This window comes from Pomacea canaliculata, linkage group LG6 (assembly GCF_003073045.1).
Source record: "Pomacea canaliculata isolate SZHN2017 linkage group LG6, ASM307304v1, whole genome shotgun sequence".
In the NCBI taxonomy this organism is placed as follows: domain Eukaryota; kingdom Metazoa; phylum Mollusca; class Gastropoda; order Architaenioglossa; family Ampullariidae; genus Pomacea; species Pomacea canaliculata.
The window spans coordinates 9,195,753-9,221,914 of NC_037595.1; the positions used below are offsets into that span (position 1 = coordinate 9,195,753).

General features: G+C 38.2%; 1 protein-coding gene across 4 annotated transcripts; it reads left to right on the forward strand.

Annotated features, from left to right (window-relative positions):
- The first annotated feature begins 1,802 nt into the window (after window positions 1-1,802).
- Window positions 1,803-25,675, forward strand: LOC112566272 (protocadherin Fat 1-like). Of its 4 annotated transcripts, none has more exons than XM_025242333.1 (27): window positions 1,803-2,140; window positions 4,517-4,637; window positions 9,782-9,844; window positions 10,166-10,258; window positions 11,043-11,206; window positions 11,830-11,904; window positions 12,961-13,041; window positions 13,342-13,440; window positions 14,279-14,392; window positions 15,167-15,286; window positions 15,741-15,840; window positions 16,001-16,101; window positions 16,408-16,584; window positions 17,926-18,072; window positions 18,315-18,485; window positions 18,951-19,153; window positions 19,335-19,455; window positions 19,743-19,795; window positions 20,139-20,214; window positions 20,437-20,568; window positions 20,843-20,901; window positions 21,174-21,309; window positions 21,537-21,625; window positions 22,033-22,098; window positions 22,503-22,562; window positions 22,807-22,992; window positions 23,136-25,675. In XM_025242333.1, the coding sequence occupies exons 3-27, from the start codon at window positions 9,820-9,822 to the stop codon at window positions 24,232-24,234; spliced, it is 3,747 nt and encodes a 1,248-aa protein (XP_025098118.1). In that variant the 5' UTR covers window positions 1,803-2,140; window positions 4,517-4,637; window positions 9,782-9,819; the 3' UTR covers window positions 24,235-25,675. The 4 variants fall into 4 exon arrangements, with proteins under 4 accessions (XP_025098118.1, XP_025098120.1, XP_025098121.1 ...); XM_025242335.1 differs by lacking the exon at window positions 1,803-2,140 and adding an exon at window positions 3,687-4,129; XM_025242336.1 differs by lacking the exon at window positions 1,803-2,140 and adding an exon at window positions 4,235-4,331.
- The last annotated feature ends 487 nt before the right edge of the window (window positions 25,676-26,162 follow it).

Here is a 26,162-nt window from a genome sequence, read left to right on the forward strand (position 1 = left end):
CAGCCGTTAGATTGAGACGATAGAGTCCTCGGTCCATGGCGGAAAACCACACCAGATAATTGTGGTAACATGTGACTCCACATACCTCAAGCTTGGAAGTACTGACTACCTCCTCTCGACTATTCCCACCTAATATACAGTCCCTGAATAACTTTTGTAAACAAGATGTTACACCAGTTAAAAGTGAACCTCAGCTTACTGACCTCGCGTGTCAACAAGGTGGGAGGGGGAGGGAGGTGAGGTGCTTGACTGAGCATTAAGCCGGAGGAAATGTGATACTTACCTGAGATACGGCATTCGGTCTCAGGCATTCCCCTCTAATCGACACTTAAGGGTGAATAACACTTCAGGTGAATAGGCAGAACACTTCCTCGTTGGGTGCTTTTCTTGGCCCATCAACTTAACCAGTCTACTAGACTGCCTTGCTCATTGTATGTATGTGTTGTGTCTACCTATTTTTGGCAATAATTATACTTCACATAAAGGCTAAAGCTGACAGCATCAGTCATGCGAAAATAAATATTCCTATGCCCTAGGAGAGTCCAGTAGATATCCCTAGCAGTCTGTCAGAGCCCCGAATCCTCCTACCGAAAATCGAACTCTGTACATTTGAAAACCACTTTGATAGAGCTTTCTCCTTACTGTTCACTTCAGTGTTTACTAAATGTTGACTAGGGCTTGCTCAATGCTGTTTATTTTCGATGAAAAGAGGGTTCAGTTGTTTTTGTATTTGCATCTAACGAGTAAATACACTCCGCCTTTAAAGATAACAGAGTAACTGGAAAGGGTTCATCGTGTCTAAGACACAGAGAACCAATCCTCTTATTTTACCGCTTTTAAATTACCCCTGGGGAACAATAAAGTTGTATTGTATTGTAACCTTCATAATTAAGTACCTGTTGCCACTAGATGGTCTGAGAGAATTTCATGTCATTGTAAGGGTGAAACTCGAACTGACAAACTTCTGCTCATTAGTTGAACACTCTTGCCACACATCTAGACATCGTCATTGCTCACTTGAACACAAAGACACCTAAGAAACATCAAATATAGATCATTCACACACATACAACAAAATCGCATACTCTACAGAAAACAGAAAGAATTTTAAAAAAAGTTCGATGGAAATCATGGTCCCAAAGCAGTCATTGGGGAAAATATTTGTGGTTCTGAAGATTTCACGTTTGTATGTCAATAGGTCTAAATCATGTATGGTCCCTGTTCTACGACTAGCTGAATAATTGATAAACGCAAACGTAAATCTGCCATCCTAACACAAGTGCTCTCGCCATCTTTTTGTTTTTGATGACTTTGGTAGGAGTTTATCACTCATATCTTGCACTGATCTTTTCCCAGCAGTTAGAAAAAACCCATTGAATCCAGCTAGACCTTAAAAAACATTGAAAGAAAATATTATCTACGCCAGTGGTCTCAAACTCATATTAGCATGTGGGCCGCAGTGGAAAGTAACAGCCAGTCAGCGGGCCGCACCACGAAAAGAAAATGTTTTTTCATTAAATTACGAACACTACTGTCACTGCAGTTAAATGCTAAAATAAAGTTTTTATAATATTAATTGTGAGTTTATTACCACAGGCAGTTTAGTGTTGACGTTGTCTCTGTCACTAATAACGGGGTAATTTCACTTGAGACCCTATCTACGAGACAAGAATCTTGCACAGAGCTACACACCAGCAGATGTCAGTCTTACAGCTGCCACTAAACTTTATGTCACACCTGTCAGTGGCAGCCGGATCTTATAAGAAGGGACTCGAATCTCTTATCTGACCCGGACTGACCCTCTTTAAAATGCAGTCCCCTCACAGGCGCTGAGACGTTTGTGATAACACTATGCCCGAGGTATTGTCAGTGGATGTGGGGCAGGGCAGGACGTGTATAGTATATGCTCACCATTAGCATATCCGCGTACCTGCCTTCAAGAGGCACATTAATGGGCTGAAGATAATAGCTAAGGAACACAAGGTGTAGCTGGGTAGAGTACTGGCCAAAGACTGAGCAAAAGATCACGTGGTACAACAGGTAGACAATCAACCCCTGCCTTACCTCAACTGAGGTGTGCATAAGTGTAAAACATCTTCAAAGATCACTGCAATACAAAGGTTCCACATATGGTGTAAAGGTGAGTAGTTAATGTTTATATCTTTGTTTAAATGTTTAGTTTTATACGGTGACGCCTCAAAGATGTCTGTGAGCAAGCAGTGTACAAAGTAGATAATCTTTTGACAGAATTACCGAACTGGTGATGTACCAAGTCACGACTTGGTCTGAACAATGTAAGAACATGGACGCCGATATATTTGCTATTCATGGACCGATAAATGTGACAGTTGCTGATTTTACATGCAATATTGAAAGGCTTCTTGCTAAATGAGAAGTGACATCTACGTGTAGTTATTGTCCTTTTCCTTTGTAAAAAGTAAAAAAAGAGAATATTTAGACACAACCAGCCCACAGCTATAATATTGATGCTCAATGAATCGACACCTGGTAATACAACTGACGGGTCTCACGATCTGAGGAAATGTATTTAAACGCAAAAGATGTGAAGACTTGTGGGTGTTACACAGCTATGCTAGAAGCCATTACAACGTTCTGCTAGAAAAATGATGTACCTGAATGTTTTTAACCAAGAGGTGTTTTTTTAACTTTCAAGAAGACTTTACGTTCTTCGAAAGCAGAACAAGACATAATTCAGTACAAATTTCATCTTCACAAGAAAAAAATCGCACATTGACCCCAGATCAGTATTAACTGGCGTAGCGAAACACCCCACAAAACAAAACAGCGTGGAGAAAGCATTTACCACCTTACGATCACACCACACAGTCTTTTGTCTTGCAAACGGCGGATAAATACTCTAATTAATCAATTCGAAAATAATTCAGCTTTCACTATGTATACAAAATACACTAAAGATAAATATAGACACCAAGCTAAATTCTTCCCTTTTAAAAAGTATGAGGGTTATGGTTTATAAACTAATTACATTATTTCTCTTTTACCTATTCTTGCACATGTCGCAGTTGAATAGCTAGCCCAGCGTTTCAGCTGTCCACAAAACCAGACATCGTGCAAGGTGTGTGTGTGTGACTGTGCACAAGGTGTTGTAATCACGACAGAGAGATAATGTTACCTCAAGATTAGCCACAGCCCGGAAGCACTGCAGGTCCTGTAACTGAAACACTCGCCAAGCTACTACAGTTACTACACACGGTTTTTTTCAGGGTTCTATACATAAACCCGAGACAAATCAAACCCTAGGACAAGGTTATTTATAATTATACCCTCAGGATTGGAGTAAGGACAGGTGTTGCTGTTCTCGTACACAAGACAGGAACAGCTCTCGGATGGAGGACAATGATATGTTCACTGAGTTTGGATGAGGACAAGGTTTGATGAGACAAACATTTACTGTTTTCACAGCGTCAAGAAACATGCTAAGTGAGGGAAAGAGAAACAATGATGGGGATGAGAAAATGCCAGATGAAATGTCAAGGGCGTTGGAGCAATCGATGAGCCGGTCGTCCAGTTTATCGATGAGTTTTTAAAACTAAAGGTCAACAACGACCGGCAAGTGTACAGGAGTCACGGACCTCTCTAGCTTTCTGTCTAAAGTTATTAACTCTGGTGATTGCCATCTGATGCTTGTATTTGACTTTCATTCTATCCTCACTACCTACCTCCCAACTGACTCGGTCACTAAATTGTTCCACCTTTCAAACTCATTTGCAATTCAAATCCCAAAAGGCTTAGAGCTTTATGGGAAATGGAAACTGTTATGACCGAGTTTGCTGAAGTAGAGAAATGGGGTTAAAATGATGAGTCGTCAACGATATCAGTATTTTTTTCCTCACTCTCCGTGTATAGACTGGAGTTCCCAGGGTTGAATTAACCAAGGATTTAGCGCAAGAAAGGGCATGTTAGAGTGGTACACTCGCCCCAGAATAGCACATCCTTGTCCGTCCTTTATTCCTAAAACGTGAGGTGGAGTGTTGTAAAAATTACAAGTAAATGGTGTCTGTGATACTGGAGTCCACAGGTCGCGACTGATGGCGAGGCTGCCCCAGTAATACTCGGAGGTTGTACTTCTTTCCCACGTGAAGAGAAGGTGTTGTAATTTACAAAGATAGTTTTATTGCTTGATTGATCTTGTAGGATTTAATATTGACAACAGATAAGATAATTCTGAGTCCGAGTTTCTTTAGTGCTGAATGAACGAGGAAGTGGAGGGCTCTACCCCGGGTATCGAGACGTACTTTGTCTGCCATGGTGAGCAGGTAGACGGGGGTCGCTGTGATGTTAGGGTACAGGTAGGTGACTGTCAAGTGTACCTGACTGTCGGTAGTTCATACCCTGGGGCAGGGCACACACAATGCACGCTGCGGGGTGTGAGCGCTGTAGACTGGCGAGGGGAGGAATAAACTGTTGGACTCACGTTTGAGGTTGACGAGGAGAGAAGCATAAAGCTTTATTTTATCCTTGTGCGTGATTCCAGGTGAGGCGTTCGATCTGTTCGGTCGGATGTGCTTCAGGTGTTCAAACAGGTGATATCAGACTTGCTGAGTGGTTGGACGTCGACGACTGTGAGTGGATTTACAAACCCTTGCACCTGTTGTGTGAGTACAGAATAGATTTATGGTCGATGTTTGTCTGTCTGGCCGGCTGACTAATCCGATTTGCATGGATCTGTGTGTATGCGTGCGTTTCTGTGTTTGTACAAACATGAAAATGGAAGGAATGTATATATCCATGTGTTTAGATGGGTATGTGTGAATGCTTGTTTGTGTGAATGTATGTGTAAATGTGGGAATGTATTAAAAATTTATGTGAAAATGTGTGTGTTGGTGTGCGTGTGTGTGTGTGTAGAAAAAGGATTATCAAAACTCAGCTAGTGAAACAAATCTCTCGACACTGTAAAATGTCAACACAGCTCAGACCAACTACCCACCTCACCTGCCTGAGCTCCACCCTAAACAACTACCTGATCCTGTCCCTGATCTTGTTGACGATGAGAGTCGCGGTCTTACAATGTACAGCCCCCATGTTTATGTTTACAGTTCATGTTTACACTATGGTTGTACACCACGTGACGATCAATTCGCTATGATCCTCAATACCTGATGTTGGGATTGACTAAATTCCTTCCCCACCCACACAGGGTGTTTGTACATGTTGTGCAGTTCTTATTCACTGGTCGTATAATCTTCTCAGACTCCAGTTTGTTTTTAGTTCATCTCGTCCATTTAGTCGTTCGTTTATCACTCATTCATTTTGTTTCTTTTTTCTGTCTTCTTTTCTTCCTGTTCTTTTTATTCCCTTTTTTTCTTCAAACACCTCTCCAGCTTGTGGATCTGAGCCAAACATGAATTAATTTATTTGTTTGTTTTTTTCTTGTATTATTTTATCGCTCTGTTCTTGTCAAGAGACTCCAGCTTGTGACTCTAATGAAAGCATGAAAGGTAAAACTTTGTCAGCCATCTCAGTTTCAGTAGAAAGAAATGTCGATTGTCGATATGCTCACACCGCCAGCTGTCAAAGGAAGTGGGCGTTGTGTCGAGAACAGAAAATATGCGATCAGTATTCCCCTCAGGAGAGTAACGAACAAAATAACAAGCCCTAACTCTTTCTCCTGTTTCCCCGCCATTAAACTCTCATTGTCCTCCCTCCCGCTGACGTCACCGTGGATCGATTTTTACCTGCCTTACATGATGAACAAATAATGTCAGTCATGTAGTAGCTTTACAGCTTAAAGAGAAACATGGTGTTTGTTTGTTTACATGTGGATGTGTGATTGCGCGTGTGTGTGATTTGGTGCTTGTGTTTGTGTGTTTGTGTGTGTGTGTGTGCATGTGTGTGTGTGTGTGCCCCCTGGTGAGGATTGCGTGTTAACTAGAGAAGAGAGTAAACATATGATAAGAACAGAGTGCACTGATTACACTCCCTCCCTACCCACCCCGCGTGATTTGTCACCCGAGTGTCTGGCCTGTGTTACCTACAGCAGTCCGCCATGCACAGCATGTTGACAAGACTTTCAAGGAAGTAAATAACGAGTTGTTGACTTGTTCGTGTGCGGCTTTAATGTTATTCAAACTTCTTGTCCCTAAAATACATAATCATGTTTTCGATTATAATGTCATCCACACAAAGTTTCTTTTAAAATTCATTCGTCAGCTGCTCTCTCAAACACTGAGCTGAGTATCGTGTTAAAGCCATTGTTTGAATAATATTTGATGTGGATGCTTGGAAAAATGTTTTGATCGATGCGTTGGCTTCACAACTGTAATTACCATTTAGTACGGCCATAAAGCAAACAAGCAATTATATGTTATAGACCTGGCGCTGATCCATAAGGCAACACCCTGTACAAGTGATTTACTGCCAGGCTCAAGTACTGGCTGGGATGTTGAACTACAGGGTCACATGCACTGCATAGCAACACAGGGTCTGGTGTGAACGGGGCACAAAAGTGTTACGTAATGAGGTTACATACACCTATATGTGTCTTCTCTATTTTGTTGTATGTATGTTTTGTGGAACTCAGTTCTCAAATTCTGAACACAATAGTCTGTGTAAATATTTAAGACTAGGCTTTTTGGAGCTTACATTTGTGAGAATATTGTATCATAACCTGCTCTCACACTCCAAGCTGAACAGAATTCAACTGTTCTTCCTCGTTTTAACGGTCAGCAAGAAGGGATGTTCACATGGCTGGGTGAGATAAACATCAAACACCATTCCTTATCCCTCTCCGTCCTCGAAATCCAAGCCATCGTCACTGTGGACAGAAATGCAATAACAAGGGTCACTGGGATTAAAGACACGTTAAAACAATGTCACGAGCGTTATCTATCAGGTACCGTTACGTTGTCAAGGATACAAACCGTCACGTTGACGTGTTAAAGGACATGTGTGACGTCACAGGCGTCACCTTTTGCTGTTTGTTGGTTTGAATTTTGACAACGGATTAGGACTGTTGAGTGTTTGGAAAATAATATCGTACACCGTGGTCATTTATTTTAAAAAGTCGTTGTGCTCTTACAGAGGTCGCCGTGGGAAGTGTGAGGTTGATGTTAGAGTTCGATGCTCGGGGACGTGAGGCATGCTGGTCTACATTTCCTTTCTTGACTCTTTTTGACATCTGCAGTGCTCTCTATGTCATCGCCGACCTTTGTGAAATTAATTCCCCGAGGAGAGGACTGTTACACACATTATAATGGAGATGATACACTGATAAAAAGTTGAAGTGGAAGGTTATTGCTTGCCTGAGGCTGAAACGTGAAAAGAAAAATAATACTGGATCCAGTCCCGCTGCATCAACATCTTTTATTACTTTACCATCATCTCCATTTATTTTAGGAAAATTTAGCGAAGAAAAATCATCGAAGATTTAAATGTCCATAATATAATATTTGCTGGCAGATTAAAATGTACTTTTAAAGCAAGTTTATGATTTACCAAGAGCACACGTGTTACTAATGTGTAGTGTATTATCATGCATGCACTGGTGGCTAGACAACTAGGTAGTAAGGTCGGTAGTCACCAACATTTCGTGTTTTCGATTATAATGTCAGCCACACAAAGTTTCTTCTAAAATTTATAATTCATTCGTCAGCTGCTCTCTCAAACACTGAGCTGAGTATCCTGTTAAAGCCATTGTTTGAATAATATTTAATGTGGATGCAATGAAAAATGTTTTGATCGATGCGTTGGCTTCACAACTGTAATTACCATTTAGTACGGCCATAAAGCAAACAAGCAATTATATGTTATAGCCCTGGCGCATGAGCCAACACCCTGTACAAGTGATTTACTGCCAGTCTCAAGTACTGGCTGGGATGTTGAACTACAGGGTCACATGCACTGCATAGCAACACAGGGTCTGGTGTGAACGGGGCACAAAAATGCAGAACTGAACTGTGAACGGTTTACATTCTTTTAGAAATACGCAGGACAGATTTTTTTAGACGTTTCTGCAAAGGGTGGTGAGAAAGTGAGGGGATTGTGAGATTTAAAATTTTTATTAACTTTGTTATTAACCTTTAAAGGTTTATAGTCCTGCCTCCGTGCCCTCGTTCTTTGTTCTCATATTTGAGATACTGTGATTTCATCGCGTGCCAAAAAGTCGTTGACCTAGCTACTTTCTATTGATTTGTTCTTCTGTTTCAAGGGAATGAAAAGGCAATGTTGAACAAATAGAAAGAAAACGTTTGGGTATTAATGATATTAGTGGCTTAGTGGACATGTTTATAAAGCTTTGGGGTGGAAAAGGAGTCCATATAATTATACGGAAGGCACATTAGCTAATTAACTGCTCATTTGGGTAAGTCTTGGGGACACCATTACACAGGTGATGCAGCCCCTTGGTTGTTGTACTAAGGCTTTTGTAAGTGACATGAACACTAACTAAATGAAAACAGAAGCAAACGTTTCAGGAAATCTCATTCGGTTCCCTCCTGTTATATCACGAACTTGTATTACTGGACTGCTGGCAGACGATTTTTACAGTTAACTACTAAAACGAGGCAGGTGTGTACAAAGCTTCCGGTTTAGTGACATTTCAGATTGACTACTAAAACGAGGCAAGGTTGTACAAAGCTTCCGGTTTAGTCACATTGTTTTGGCTCGCCGAGACTAACAGCGGAGAACTTCACTAAAGGCTAAGCCTGCTGTTTTCAAATGGTGGGGTGCGCCCCCGCTGTGTGGGGAGGGGGGGGCGGCGACGTGCTTTCAAGGGGGTCGCGAAGGTGGTCATTTTTTTTTAAAAGTTTCTTATACCGGTATTACTGAAATTAGCTTACATTGTGTGGCTAAGGGAGGGGGGGCGCGGACGTACCATTGTTCGTCAGGGGGGGCGTCACAAGTAAAAGGTTGAGAACCGCTGGTCTAAGCATTGGTCTTGGCAGACAGCAATCCACCTGTACACGTCCATGGTGATATCGCTCGGTGCTGCACTAAGACCAGCTCTGTCTTAACGGCCACATAGGGACAATGACGTTTTCACTCGATTTGAAACGATTGTAAAGTTTGTTTCTAGACAGGATACAGATTTGGAGAAAGTGGGCAGTTTAACTTGGTAGTGGATCTTTGACAGGTCGACCACACACAGCTAATCATTTTAATACAGTTAATAGATTTCACAACTTGTGATTTACGTTCACTTGTGAACAGAATCAAAATTATTTGTATAATAAATATCACTCAGCAGCTATTTATATTACTGACAGAACACAGATTTACTTAGTACAATGTACAATAAGGTGATTATCACTGCAGAATCAGTTGTAAAAAATGCTAAGCCCGTCATATAATTAAAAAGTGTCTCCTAACCTTTCAGTTATTGGCGTGTATGTTTGTGTGTGTGTGTGTGTGACAGACACAAAAACCAGTTTCTTTCGATTCATGTGTGGTATATCAGGCGTCTCACATCTAGAGCAGTTCTAAGACTCCTTTGATCTTAAGCTATCAAATTTGTCTATCATAATAGACAGACTGACAGACAGCTGTAACTTGTTTATCAAGGGTCATGTCAGCAGTGACAGTGAATCACAGATTCCTGACGGATGATGTAAAGGTGATGTTGGTTTCGCCCACCTTGATGTGAATGGCAGACTGACGAGCGAAGGTTGAATTATTCTTCTAAAGCATAGGAGGGCTTCCGTCTTATCGTCGTTTAGTTTGAGAATCGAGGCATATTTATTTATTAATGAGCTCATATTTCATTTCAGCATAATGATCCCACATACGTCTGTTATCGTTTCAGATTCTCTTATGCTATGATGGTTTGGAGGTGACAAAAACATGAACATCATCATTTTTATTATCGGTAAAGACTGAAAGTAGCAATACTCACACAATTTCACTTCGTATTCTTTCTTTCCATCTTTATTTCTTGTCATTACTTTTACATTTCTTTTGTTTCTTCTGTCTCTTTCTTTGACCATTTTTGTACTTTTACACCTCTGTACATGTACTGAATCTTAAAACATTATTTTAATAGTATGTGTCAAGTGGGAAGGGTACTGAGTCATATGCACTTACATTTATTTGGTTTTTGTTTTGAAGTTCAGGCTTTAATATCAATGAAACTAATTTCATTAGAATATATTTATGGTATGATAACTGAATATTACACATTTCATTGTAGCTGTACTGTGCACTCAAGTCACCTTAAACGATGGCTGCTTTATCAACATCAACACATCGCAAAGATTATTTATACCCGAAAGAATTGAGCCAGGTAAGTGGAAACATTTTTGAATATAGTGCAGGATATTGTGACCAAAGTCAGTTCATTATTGAGATTATTTAAGTCAAAATAATCCATAATAATGCACGTATTTTTACATGTATTTAGCTTAAATTTGAATATACGTTTACAACAGCAGTTACATATATTGACATTGGAAGTTGAATTTAATTAGAATTTTATTAAAATGAAATCCGAGCATCGTGTTAGTGACACGTTTCACAAGAAGAATTTCGTCAAAATGCAATACAGTTATGATTCTCATGTTTGAGGTTGCATTCATAAGGTGAAATTCTAATCCATCAACTCTAAAAACGAAGCTACATACACTTTCATACGGTTACATTATCAAATACACATAAATGTACATTAGAATTGGTATATCTGGCAATGTTTTGAAGAATTTCTGCTAAACTTAGTTCTAGCACTATCTGGGAAACCTAAAAACGGATATTCCCAACGGATCAAATATTGACCAAAGTTCGATGATGTTATAAAAACATTGCCACTTTTATCAAGGACTCATTTAAATTTCTGTTCAAGTGAGAACGACTTTTACAACCATTGACGACTGTCAGCTCCCTTGGCACTCGACTAGGCTTTGTGTTCGAGTCTGCTTATTCCAGTTGTGAGCAAAATGCTTTAGAGACTGAACAGTTCAGATAAGCACCACTTGGTTTGTGTGAACACGTGGTGATTGTTACTTTCTGAAGAACTTTTAGATTTAATTTTTGCATGAAAATATATGTTCTTACCTTGATTTCTTTCTTTCCAGGTGACACTTTGTGCTCAGTCTTGACTAGTGATGAAGTGAGTTTAGGAACATTTGACCTCCAGTTTCCACTCGTCTTTCATATAAGCACAGTTGACATTGGAAGCGGCCAGTATAATGTTTCTCTGGTCTCAAACAGCAGTGTCACGGATATTGATAACAATGAGGTTTGCATACATACTTCTTATGGCTGTAAGTTCTTTGTTAAGGTTTACCGAAACTTTTAAGGCAAGTCAATATTAGTAAATTCTGATTGGGTATATTGAAAGTCTGTGTTGGTATTGTCCATAGTAGGAATGTTCCAGCTTTTGTCTTGTCTACAAAAATTGTGGGAATCTGCAAGTAGGGCTTGCTTTTTGTTTGAAAGCTGAATTAATGTTCTTTATGATGGTATATGATATAACTCTGTGTTTACAATAGACTATGTTTCTGTATTCCAAATATTCTCTGTCTCCGTTAATTCTGGGCTCAACAAAAACAAATGCGAAATCAGTCAATGTTTTCGTGACAAAATATTATCTCTAGTGTCTGCCTTATTATCTCTCTTGTCTACCTTGTCTGCCTTTGCAGCGAGCTCGTGCAGATCTCTGATATATTCTTTAATTAATTATTTCATTTGGGACTTTTTTGTGGCCTGAAATGGTGCACACTCGTCAAAAACCTTACATAGTAATAGTCATAATTTTTGTTGTTGTATTTCGCTGCATTCGTCTATTTCAATTTGATTGTTATTTTAATAATGGATGTATTTGTGTTTTTTTTCTTAATTTAAAATGTACAAATGTTGCAGACCTTGTGTGATATGTCAAGAATGTTGGGATTTCATATGATCAGTCTCGTATGTAAGTCACAACCAAATATTCAGGTAAATGTTCCGGATAAATACCTTTTAAAACGTTAGCCATACTTCTTGTGCATTTCAGAACAATATTTTTTCCTTTGTGGTATATATATATACACACAGAAATGCACTATTGAGATATACTAGACAGATGATAAAGACATGTGTGTTACTTTGTCATATGTGTTGTTCTTTGGGAAAAGCGACAAGAGACTGCCGATGGGGTTACTGTATTTGATTATTAGTGTTGTCACTCAAATTACATATTAAGAAGAAAAAGCATAAAGGCCAAATAGCTTTTTGTTGAACCCCTCTCCTTCGGCAGACTTTTGCCTTTGTGCTCCTCGCCGCACTTTCTTTCATCCTCTACTTCTGTGTGATGTGACTGTGACAAGCGTTCGCCTTGGCATACAGTTGGACTTGATTATTGCTTACAATATAATTACTTTTGCTTTATTGAGCTTGAAACTACATCAATGGATGAATGAATGTTTCATGTGATACAAGTGATAATACTGGTCTTCTGTGTGTTGTAGTTTACTTTTTGTGTGTTTCAATAAGTGAAAAGGGTAATCGCTAAAGGAAAAATATAACCAGTCAGTTAGTGAAATGAATTTTTTGATATTTTATGGGTCAAACTTTTGTCACAGTGTCATGTCCTCTTTGTTCTTCAGTTAAAAAACTCAGGTGACTAATCGCGATGATGGTGCGGTGGTGTTGAAAAAAAGAAAGACAAAGTAGGGTTAGTTAGTTAGTTTAGTCCTTGTTACTCCTCGAGGAGCATAGGGCCTCAACAACACCTCGCCAGCGGACCCGGGTTTTGGGCAGAACCAAGTAGGGTTAAAATAGTAATAAAATATATTTCATCATACAATTTTTTCGTTTAAGTTAATGTACAAAAATGACTTAATTATGTAACACTGCCAATTACTTGCATAGCTTTCATTAGCACAAGCACATAGCGTTTTAAAACATTTCAGGTTAGTAATATGCTCTAAAGTTTACTGTAACTATTAATATATAAAGAAATTGGTAAGTATTCTATTTAAAACTGTCTCTGTAATTTTTTTATTTTTGCAGCATCAATTTCCCTTCGAAGTTGACTACACAGACGATCACGATCCGGTGTTGAATAATAGCCTGTCATTTCAGTTGCAAGAGGTATTTGTTATGAGCGAACAGATATGGAGAAAAAGAAAGTGAGAATTTCTATGTGTGTGCGTCGTTCGCGCGTGCGCGTGTGTCTGCGAATTATATGACTGGGGTTCTGAACATGATAAATTTTTATTCATTGATAGATAATAAGCTGAAGACGGTAAAGGTAATTGCCTAATAGACAAAACTGAATGATGGACCGAAAGGAGACAAAGATATTTGTATATAAAACACAATAATGTAATCATTATAACGATATTTCTGCACTATAATATCCAAATGAATGTCTCCTCTGTCTGTCTATAGCTGGTACCTGTGAAAACTTTGGTCACAAATCTGGACACCGACAACTTTTACAAAGACCAGGACTGTGCGGCAAGCACAACGCCGACCTTTATTCTACAAGTTGGTTTTTATTTCTTAAATACACTTTGTTACTTCGAGGAAAATATAAATAACTCTTGATATTTATTGGTTTGTCTACTTGTTCCATTATTTACAATACCACAAATTCTTAACTACGGTTACATGATTTAGCATGATTATGAGTTTGTAAAATGTGGTTCAAAACCCAGTCAGACTGCTACTTTTCTCGCAAATAATCCTCAATAAATTAGATTTATTCATTGGTTGACAATAATTGCAGCAGCGATGAGAAGATAAAACCAATAGAATAGAGGAATTTTAGTTTTGCTAAGTGTGAAAATTTCATAACTACCTAAAACAGTGAAAATTGGGAAAAAATAATAGTAATTCCGAAGAAGAAAAAGGTGAATGACGATAACAACTAAAAGAAAATAAAGATGATACGAGAAAATAAAATAAGTGGAAGATAAAGATAATAGTTTTTTTTATTTGATGGCCAGGATACGATTTTCGTTATTGTTGACTTACAATGAAAGCTATCCTGTATTTGTACATCTCTTCTTATTAATTTAACCTTCTACTTCACGATTTAAGATCAAATTGTTTTCCTTCACAAAAAATTACCGCAAATGGTAACTATATTTTAGTTAAGATTGTAAACGGTTTATTTTGAAGTGATACTTGACTGTTCCTTTGATATGTACAATATGATTCAACTCCAACCATTAACAGACTATACAGTCGTATGTATGCAAATCTTTTAGCTTTGTTTTCACATTAAAAAACGTATGAGATACGTTTTATACAATTCTTTGACACTTATTTTTTTTAATTGAGTCATTTCATGTGCTCCACAAAATTATACATTTTGTTTTAGGGAGGAAATACAGAGAAAGCCTTTGAACTATCAGGAGGAAAAATCACTGTAAACAGATTAATTTCTTACCAAAATGGAGAAACCAAATTCGAATTGACTATCACGGTCTCAACGGTAAGGGAAAAGCATCCATTACACATTTTAAGTACCTATCGATAGTTTCAATAGACAGCCCCTTAGTGATTCTCCAGTTAAACTAATTGCTGCGTTTATGCTGTAATTTTTAACTTTTATATTTTATATTACGGAAAGGTGTTTTTATATACATGTGGAAATGTTAGCATCTTGACAATGCCGTGAAGAATCTGTTATAGTGAGAATGAAGGAGTAGTAAAGAACATAATTCCCACCCAGAGTTTATATGTTAAAAGCAAATTTCATCAAAACAAAGCACATGAAACAAGAAACTTTGGCCATATCTAAAAATAATATGATAAATTACATAATAGAGAAAACTTTAGGAGGGCTTATACCTGAACATCCCGTGATGATAAAACAATCATGAATTCTGACAATTAATAAAAGAGAAAATAGTTTTATCTCAGAGATTTTAGAGTCAAAAAAAAAAAAAATACCCACGAGCCTCTGTGGCACGTGACTCACGTCTTATCACATTGTTGTCTCAGTCTAAGAGAATATCTCTAATATATCGGAATGATTGATAATAAGATCGTCGTTATTCTTTATCGCCAAACGAGACAATGAGGCTGATGATGATGGTATTAAATTTTTAGAGGCACTTAATGATTTTCCAAATGACTTTTAGTTATCTAAACTACTTACACATCTAAACTATGCGAACGATAAACATTAATCAAAACGAAAACAAACATATACTACAACTACTACTACTTTTCATCTGCAAGTACTCGCTTACTTTTGTGTTAGTATCATGGCTTTGGTGAAGGAAGGAATGCTTCTACCGTAGTTGTGGTCAACATCATTGATATCGATGACAACGACCCAGTTTTTGACACCCTGACATACACCTTACACGTCCCAGAGGAGGTAATCAAACTAGAAGTATAGAAAGTTATTATGTCTGATATGTAGAATGTGCTAGATTGTTTAGTTATTTCTTCAGAACAAGAAATGATTGTCGTAAATCGTAAATGTTAAGCATCTATAATTACACGTTTTGCCTGATTTTACAATGAATTATTTGCCATGTGATACTCATATTGTGCTTGTGGACGATAAAGAAATTGTCTGAAACTGTTCATAAACTGGCTTTAACTACATGTTCATACCATAGTCACTAAAAAGAAAAAGTTTTAATAGCAGCTGAGAATTTCGATTTAGTTTACTTAGTAGGTTGATAATTGATTAATATGCCTCTCAAACAAAAAATGTGTTTACCTATAGATAAAACAAAGAGAGGAGGGGTGATATAGAAGTGATATTTGGCCAATGCCAAATAATATTAACATAATGTAGACAGAATACTCTCTGATCCCTACAGAATACCACTGTTATCAACTGGCCACAACTGACCTCTCCTCCAGTGTTGGCCTTTGACCAAGACACTGGGATCAACGACACAGTCACCTACTCTCTACACGGTCAGTGGGCATTACACACGGTAGGAAGAAGGTTCTACCAAGAATCAGGCATTGTACCCTTTTTAGACTATGATATATTAGGCAACACAAACTGCACAATTGATGTAGCTACTAAATAACTTCATACCAGTTTGGTGTTACTCGTTTTCCGTTGTTTCAGACACGAATGGGACTGTAGTTATTGACAATACAACTGGAATTGTGCGGGTAACACGAACCCTGGACAGAGAGGCAGAGCCGTCCCTGCAAGTGAAAATTAAAGTAAGACCCTCAGTCTTGTGCGACTTTACAATATGATATTATACATACAACTAAAATGCACTTTCTATTACTTTTAAATACGATTTTTACCTTTAACAGTTTGCAGTAGTTTTATTTATCATAAATAAAGCATGGTCTGGCGATAGGGGTTATTTGAAAGGATACTTTATGAGAGAGAACCAAAGAGAGACGATGATTAAAAGAGAGAAGAGTAAAGGTGAAAAAAATTTTATATTTATTTTAGAGACATACATTTCATCATCATACATTTTTACTGATTAACAAGAGACTTGTAAATATCTTCAGGCCAACCAGGTGCACAACGATTGGAGGTCGGCGGTGGCAACTCTCCTGGTGGTAGTAGACGACATCAACGACAACCGTCCGAAGTTTCAAACAGACAATCCAACTCTTGTCACAATTCCAGAACATTCCATTGTAGGCTCATTCGTTGTTAGGGTTCTTGCCATTGACGCAGATGAGGTGAGATTTTTGAGCATCTTTTTTTCTGTCGATTTTCTGTTATAATAAGCCATGACGAAAGATTTGAAAAGTATGTGAAGGAGATCTGGAGATGATATGAAGTCAGCTGCTGCTCTAGGTTTGCTTTAGTCACTGTCGAAAATGAACCCCGTCATCGTCAGTGCCCGAAAAGGGAAGACAGCTGGTGTTTTTATCAAAACGCTTTTATAAATAGTGTAAATAATTTTGTATATAGCTTAGACACAGATACTTTCCTTCTTTGACACATTTGACAACACAGGTATTTAATAAAATTATTCCAGTTTATACAAGAATGACAGATGAGGAGCTGGTTAAAAGAATGGTTCATGGAAGCACACAAAATAATACTCAATGTATAGAATTACATGATATGATCTAGATGCCCCAAACCGTCTTTCATGGGCTTGAGAAAGGTAGAAGGCCCAGTTTCTCGTGTAGTTTGTGTTTTTAATAAAGAATCTTTTTAACTAATTTACTTAATTTTCTTAATGAAAGAGTTATATGTTGTTGAACACACTGCAAATGGTAACTAAGAAACTGTGTTGTTCAATGTTTGCAAACCCCATAGTTTTATTGACTGTGTTTCTTAGCAACTTAGTCAACATTTTCTATAAACAATTTTAATAGTTTTATGACAGTTATATGTAGGAAAATAACTATAAGTGGTTATATTTTTCATTGAGTACCTTAGTCAGATGACAGACTGAAATGAAAAATAATAATGCAACTTTCATCTTTAGTATGCTTGTTTTCTTCATTTCTTGTTTTGTTTTCAGTTTGTTGACTTCTAAATCTGATAACTTTCGTTAATTTTATATCATATCAAACATTTACAGCCCTAAAATTTGGTTGAGTTCTTTTTAATATAAATTTAAACATTTCTATGCTGGCTTATTTTGAAACAAATGGTAGTTATATACAAATAGGGGTAATCATTTCAAAAAGAATTTTGAGTTTACTCCCAACAGAAGTAAGATTAGAAGCTTTCAAAATTGTTTTGGCACTATCTTTGTTTTCGTGGCAATCATCATATTTTTTGCAATTTCAATCGACTGCTATTCAAATGATATCAAGAACAATAGCGATATCTCATAAATTCTAGGTTTTTAGCAATGTCTGGTCTTGATATTTCTCTACATTCGACGAAATATGTGTAATTTCTCAAAACCACTAAAATATAAAATAGTTCTAAATTAGCCAATAAACGTTTCCTTTACATTTTGCACAAAATCATCGTTATCATCGCTCTATACCTATGTTAACGTTCTGGCGCTTAATGTGAGTACAATGTTACACAAAGTGTTTTCCCCTTCATTCCAGGGAGACAATGCACATTTCAATTACACTCTTGTAAAAACTGCTTTCACCATCCAAACGGACATTCTGGGAAATCTTCGTTATGGCACCGTGACTGTCGCGAATTCTTCCGCCTTGGACAGAGAAACTAACCCTTCTCTGAATTTTACGGTCAGCATGCTTTTCCAAGCTAGTTTGTAGATAGTGTATGTTTTCTGGAATTGTTCTTTTTTATTCTCGGAATAGGTTGACTGCTGAGAGTCACGAGGCTGCCTGTGGTAAAATGTTTTCATGTTTGTAGGTCGTACAATTTTCCCAAATCTTTTGTCAAGGTTAACTTGTCACATTTACAAGTGATCGTTTTAGTTCTTACATTGGTGTCGCTTTTTAAAGACTGTTTATGTTCATTAAAGGTGTCTACTAAAGAGTACACGCCTCTACAAGGAGGAGACTGCAGTACCGGGATGTGTAATATCACCATCACCGTTCAGTTGACCGACATCAACGACAACGATCCTGTCTTCGACAACTCCAGCTACAGGCTGACCGTGAGGAACAATATCAATGGAGCCGTTATAGAGAAGGTGAGTTTGATTCTCATATTTGTGTTGATTGTACTTTATAGTAAGTTTAACATTGGAAGTGTGTTGTTCCTTTAAAATTTGTGTTATGACTATGTTAAAACCCCTTTATTTCTTAAATATCTTTTATAGCAAAAAGCCTAAACTGAAATCGGACTTGATTTTGTATGTTCTTCACATTCAACCCCTTTGGTAACTTAATTATCAATTCCTCATATTTATGCATGTACATTGAGTTTCGTGAACACTGCTAGTACTAGTATCATATCAACCTCCACATGATGCTAATATTCCGTTGACTTCAGGAAGCAGTGCCCTCGACTGGAAAAGTAGTTTTTGCAGTTTGTTCTTTTTTTGGAACTCTCAAGATCACCAAAATTAAACTTCTGTCATCAATGGTGACTTGTAAAGTCTTCTGACTGAAATTTTCAACTCAAAGGCCACAAAGTGTAGTCTCTACTATTTCAGATCCATGCTAGCGATGCTGACGAAGGTGTGAACGCAGAACTCAGGTACAGCTGTGTGTCATCGTCTCTACTTGGCACGGATGCCTGCGGTGTCATCACAGTCAACGACACAACAGGACAAGTCAGCCTTCGCCAACGCCTGGACAAAAGACAGTACTATGCTTTGATCCAAGCATGTGACAGCCCTGTTGATGTCTCGCAGAGGTAAGGGAAAAGATAATGGCCGTTACCTTTGTTAAGTTGTAATTAGTGATCTCTCTGTTAATGTTTATCAGTTGTAAACAAAACGGGCATGTGGCATCACGCAGGAGGAAAAGAGTAAGTTTTCACATGCACACATATCAGAAACACAATCTTCTCATGTTTTGTCACTACTTTGTTACAGGCGATGTACCACAGTTCCTCTCATCCTCAGTCTACCTTCTGACTTTCAAATCAACGTGACATCATACAGCTTCACCATTCATGAGAATTTACCGCCGGGGACCTTTGTTGGAGACATCTTGGTTTGTGTCAAACTGCTATTATCATATTATCATATTATCTTACTAATATTTGCTATCTCTTTGCTCAAAATGTTGATATTTTTTTCAAATTTGTAGAGAATTTTCATTGCATTGCCAGTTTTCTCATGTCTTTCTCTAAAGTCCACTAATATGCAATAAAAAATGTAGAAGCAGTCTTTCTAAACATGAGCATGTCATAAACCATTTCGTAAGTAACAAGTGTTATATAGAATGGTTTATTAAATAATGCTTACACAATAGTTTATTAAACTTTTTTCCCATTACAGACTTACGACGATCACTTTACGTTTCAACATAACAGCTTTGAACTTAGTGAAAGGTAATAATTCTATGTGGTTCTACTATAATTAAATGAAGATTTAATATAATAATGCTACGAACGGCTGTAGAGACCAGTGTTCGTGCGTATTTTTACAATTATTGTCTTACGGATATGCAAGATGAATTTTCACACAAATGTGCCTTAAGTTTGCTTTGTTTATTGGAAATTCTAGTATCATTTCGAATGTTTAAACATTTCTTAATTTTTAATAGATACATTCATCTAAACAAATAGACAAGTATTATAGATCCTCACCTCAAGTAATTCTTAACAATATAGAATGAAATATTGAAAGTCGCCTATCTTGTGTTAATTTTTTTTATCAATGCGTGCTGTTCAGAACCCTCCTTACAAAAGAATCACTGGACCGAGAGAAAGAGAAACAGCATTTGCTTATCATCAACACCCACAACCAGGTACCAAAACTTCATGTTCAAAATCCTGCACTAGACTTCTATTTTCTAGAAATAAAATATTCGGAAGCGTCATATGCTATCGTGGATGCTTTACTTTGAATTCAACAAAGTGTAAAAAGACTTATGAGAAATATGTAAAGAAAAAGTTTAAGCATTAGTAGGACTGTTTTCACTTATGGACTACAGGACTGTTAGAAGCATGCAAATCTTCTATTGTTGCAGAACAACACAAACATATCAGTCCTGGTTACCGTCCTGGATGTCAATGACAACAGCCCCGTCTTTGACCCACAGAACGGATCTGTTATGTTAATGGGGAGCGAGATGACTGGTCACGTGATAACAGTTGTCAACGTAAGCTACGTCTAGATGATCTGTCCTATTTTGTTTTCTTCTTGATGATATATATATATAAATCTGTCTGTTTGGTATTCTTCATTAATATGTCATCTCCAGTGGAATTAGACTAGGACTGACTAATGTGTAATATGGCGGTATTTCTGATGATTGACAACACAATCTTATGATAATTTGCGCTTTCATCGTTGTCTTTCCCCCTTTCACAAGAGGCAGGCAAGGCAATGAGGATCACATACACTTTACCTAATGATTTGATTATCTGCCGCAGGCCTCGGACATTGATGAAGGACGGAATGCACAAATCACTTACAGCCTGCAGCCACAGTCGTAAGTAGCATGAGAGGCCATGAAGGATGAGATGAAAGCGAAGATAATGCTTTGATGAGCAGACGATGTGCCACATTTTGTTCTTAGTCATGAACACGTTGTTGTTTTATAATCATAATTCAGCTAGCAAAATTTTTACAACCAATGATTTCCTGTTCATCATGTGTGACAATATATAAAGGCAGTGATGAAGTGTCAAGATTGAGAACCAGTTCCTTTGTTTTATTTAATCACCACCATTTTCAAATGATTGATATCAAAGGGTCTTTCAGAATGTTACAGTACTTCCAGATAAATGCTTCTGGAGCTATAATTCTACTAGCATTGTCAACCATGGAGACGATGGACCTGTTGGTGAAGGCAACCGATGGTGGCTCGCCATCACTGTCCGGCTTCTACACACTGAGGGTGAGGAAGACCTTTCACAATAGTCGTGTGCAACAACAGTCTTACGATCTTTGAGCGATGGGAGATTATGAAAACTGTTGGTCATGATTCGCGATGATGGCGACGACATTGTTATTGTTGTTGTTGTTGATGTTGTTGATGATGATGATGATGATGAGGAGGAGGAGGAGGAGGAGGAGGAGGAGGATTTAAGAGGCATTACTAACCACTCTTTATATCTTCCTCAGATAACTATCCCAGCAGTCAACGAAAGTGTTGTAATTTTTGCGCCAGTGACAAGTGACAAGTTAGCAGGAAAGAAAGAGGACATTGCAAGGTATAAAAGATAAAGGTGTAGTGGGGTATGACTTTTAAACGCGACATAAAGTTCACTTTCAGATATTTTTATCTAAATCCGGGTGAACACCTCTCTGTTTTGTTCCCGAGAGTCTCGCCTACGCGAATAACCATGATAAGGGAAAGAAATATACAACATAAAATGCGGATGGATAAGTTTAAGTTGTGAAAACCTCATTAAAACGAGAACTGGCTGCAGAAATGTATGGCGCATAGGCAAGTCCATTTCTTGACAGGCATTTTATTGTCAGCTGCTTTTATACCTGCCGCATTCATATGAATGAGAGAATTTTTTCTGTGTAACTATCACCGTAGAAGCTAGGTTTAGACAGGTTGTTATGTCATGTGTTTGTTCGCATATACATCTCGAGCCTAAACATTTTTCAGAGAACTTACGAAAATCCTTGGTGTCACAGTTATCATCAGAACCATTCGACAACATTCAGCTGACAGGTAAAGAAAGTTTGTGGCTGTGATTAGTAAAACCAGTAGCTAGCTTTAATGAATAAACAATCTGTATACAAGCATTTCAAATTTTAAAGCATCATGGCTACAGAAAAAAATATCAATTATTATTGGTAGTAGCTGCGGTTTTTCTCCTCTTCTTCATTTTCCTCATTCAAAGGTATTTGTATTTTGTCTTCTATAATTCCTGTATTCTCAGTGATTTTTAAAATCACTTCGGACATCTTATTTTTCAGATTATATTGAGTATTGCTTGGTTAGACATTGGGGAGTAATGCTTACTACATATAGATGTAGTCTTGTAAGGTCAAAATATCTTGGTCTACAAGCAGAATGATATAGAAAAACATTTTGTGTGCAAGTGGTTGATTTTCTTTGGAAATGTTTTACAGTTCAGTGATATACATCTCACCACAAGACACGGAGACAGTGACTGTTGCCAAACTTCAAGAGTAAGAAAATGGGCCTAGCAATGTTTACACACTACTTGATTTTGTGATTTTGTGAAAATAAACTGTTTACTAATCCTTGCTTATTTTATTAAAAAAAAATATATTTTTTCTAAAAAGAGAAGCATTAATTTTTTCACGCATATACGAGAGATAATTATATCATTAACAAGTCATTTATTACTCTAAAGCATTTTATTTAACTATTATTTTTGTCTTTATTTTCTTCTTGTATTTATTTTCTTAGTCTGGTAGACGCAAGGCCTGCAGAGATCGCATCTCTCTTTCAACAAAGCGTCCCTAATGATACCAAGGAGAAGACAACTGCTGCAGACGATTTCAACACCCCTGTCATCGTCCTCATTGTCATTGCAGCAGTCCTCCTTATTGCTCTAATCATCGCTGTGGTTCTCATTGCAAGGGCTCGCAAAAGGTACTCTTACTCTGTTGATACAATATAATTTCTTTAATAAAGTCTCGTGCATATTCCTTGCTCTGTGTTTGTGAGTGTCTACGGGCGAAGAAAAGATTTTGCTTTTGCAAATGTAAATTCTTGTTTTCACCCTACTTTTGCAGACAAAATCGTCACAAACGCTTGCTCAAGAGTCTCTCAACCGCTCCCACCATCTACAACACAACCAGTTCCGACATGGAAAAAGACACGAATGCCATACTTGATGATACCGACGACGACCAGCAGCAGGAGGGCACCGCCAACCCCCTTTTTGCCGACCATCACGATTATCAGAACGTCACGCTGGTCACGGAAGTGGCAGACACTCAGTCAACCCCGGAAGGCGGTGACAATGACGTCAACGCTAACGACAACTCTGCGATGGAACGGCCGACGGACGCCGATAGCGGGGTCCCCAGCGACCGAGAAAACGGACAGGGAGATGATGATGACGATGACGATGACATTGACAACAGGTCAGACGATGGCCGCTCATCTCCGCAGACTCCGCGCAGCTCCGGTTACCTCGCGGCTGTACTGGACGAGCACTTGCTGAACTCTGCTCACCCCGGGGGTGACGCAATCGACGTCACGCTGCTTCCAACGTATTCCGACGCACGACAAGAGGAAGACCTCAAAAGTGCTCCCCCTGTCGAACCGCCGGTGGATTTCGACGTTCAAGAAAGTTCTTTGGCATTTCCGGACGAAGACGGTCCTAAGAGTGAAACTCGTCCACACAACGAGATAGACAGCGACTTTGAGCCAGCTGCCAGGAGCTCTCCTGTCGACGAAGTCGCGGACTCTGCCTCGCTGGATGACTTCCCCGTCTTCCGTGTTCCGACCAAGTCCTTCACGCCCCCGATGATCCGAAAGTCAAAGGAGCAGAGGGAAGAGGAGTTAGAGCCCATGCCGGAAGAGCCGCTGCCAGACTACGGCAAGAAAGTTCGCTTCAACTTCCAGGTCACGGAGCACGAGATGACAGACTACAACGACAACGACGAGGAAGGGGATAACATCGAGACTGAAGCAGACGACAAAGAATTTCCGCCACCTCCACCGTCGTTACCTCCACCACCACCCCCACCACCACCCCCGCCCCCACCACCACCTCCACCAACATCATCTAGCACCAAGCTAACTAATGATTCTAGGAATGACACTGGAGGAGGTGATGAACACGACGATGGCACAAATGAAGAAGAGGAGATAACTTCTTTCTAACGCAGAACTTTGTTGTCTGCTCACAAATGCCATCAAACCTAGAGGAAGGAGACTTTTGACGATAATGACATCGATGATGTATGTATGAGAGAGTTTCAAAGAGACAGTCTATTGATTACTATTTAAATATAAAAAGAACGATTGCATACACAACCTAAATTTCTAAATAGTTTAAATTAATATGTGTTCTGAAACGATTTTTGAGAAAGACTAAATTATCCGAGTATTGTCATGTGAACTTTTTACCTTCGACAATAATATTTTATTTTATTATCATTATCATAATTTGTTATGTCTCCTACATCGACGCCTACACTAGAGACCCTTGTTTTAAACAGCATCCTCTGCTGTACTAGTCAATTAATTGCTACATTCATTACACAGAACTTAAGTATATAGTATAAAGAATATGTACCATCTTCAGCCTGGCTGACCAGTTTTTAAATAATTATTAACTATGAGTACTTACACAGATAATACTGTTGTTTTAAAATCTCAGCTCCAGTTCTTTCTGTGTACAGACTATGAAACTGTAAATAACTACACCCTTACACCACGTGACAGACTTTTACTAACTGGCGGGTATAATAACACTGACTGTCTTACAAAATAATAAGTCCTTCACTAGAAATGACTAAGACAACAACTTTGTCTCAAAATATGAAAGTTGAACACGTATATACTAGTAAAGCCATCCTTCACTCTCTTTCTTCTTGTATTCCACAAACGAGCAATCGTGTGTTTCTATGGATTTCTGAGGCAATGCAGCAGTAAATAATTATAATAAATGTAAACAACAAAACACTTCACGGCGGCGGTAACACAGTTGTTCAAAGAGAGGTAACTGTAACATTTGGCCTCAGACAGGTTTGTGGTGATTGTCTCAGACAATCTCCCTCAGGACATAAAAGTCATGACAGGACGTGGAAAATAAATAAGATATGATAACTTAATGTAAACAAAAATTAAATATATCTGTCACTCGTGTAGTGATTATTGACTTTCTTTAATTTTCACTATTTTGTTAATATTGTAATTATTCTGATTGATGATTGATTGATTGATTGATGGATGATGATGATTTTCAACGACAGCATGGAGGGGGGAGTGCGCATGTGTGTATGCGTGTGTGTGTATGTAGTTGTGTGCTTGTATGCTTTTGTGTGTGTTTGTGCCTGCATAATCGGACAGTGTATATTTCCTTCTTATGGTCCACCAATACACTAATCATATTTCAACAAAAATTGTGTTTTGATTTTATCATTTATTTAGTACCCGCTGGCACGGTCAATGTTTTGTCTTGTCTAAAATGTTGATTGTGACTTAATTTCCATCCTTACGAAAATCTGTTTAATAATCTTATGTTATTTTCATGACTTTGTGTGAATAATATTTGTTATTATTCTTTGCAAATAAAAATAAAGGATGTCCGTCACTTTTCTACATTTATTTGCATTTTTCTGTTGTTTAAAAAAAATTTTACAGTCTTTACATTTCTTTAAGCTGCATTAACCACAAAACCAGAAAAGTATAGAAAAATGCAGTTATAGCTAAGCAGTTTTGTTACTGTTTTCGAGGCTTTGAAAATCAAGCTATTCGTAATCACTGGTGCTTACATAAAAATGTAAAATGTTGACCCCTGACCTATGTTTAGTTGATGTGAAGTTAGAGACCTCACTTTTTGGGGTGTTTTCTAGGGGTGTTGCCCATCTCCTCTTTAACGGCACTCTCCAGGTAAAGGTCAAGGGTTACTGCTTGTTAACGTCACACAATTTGTGTGAGGGGGAGACCCATCTCCATCTACCTAACTGCCTTACCTTCCCCAGCACTCTCAGGAGCCAGGTACCATTTTCAGACAGTTGGTCGGTTGGGAGAAGTTCTCTTGCATCAAACGGGTACCAAGCAGGCAGTTGCAAATGCTTAATAAC

What these genes read in the sequence shown, in the direction of transcription:
- LOC112566272 (XM_025242333.1), top strand. Translation starts at nt 9,820, where the DNA reads ATGAACATCATCATTTTTATTATCG. An exon ending in AGTCACAACCAAATATTCAG is followed by an intron (nt 11,905 to 12,960) that starts GTAAATGTTCCG and finishes TTATTTTTGCAG; the next exon opens with CATCAATTTCCCTTCGAAGT. An exon ending in ACCCTTCTCTGAATTTTACG is followed by an intron (nt 18,073 to 18,314) that starts GTCAGCATGCTT and finishes TGTTCATTAAAG; the next exon opens with GTGTCTACTAAAGAGTACAC.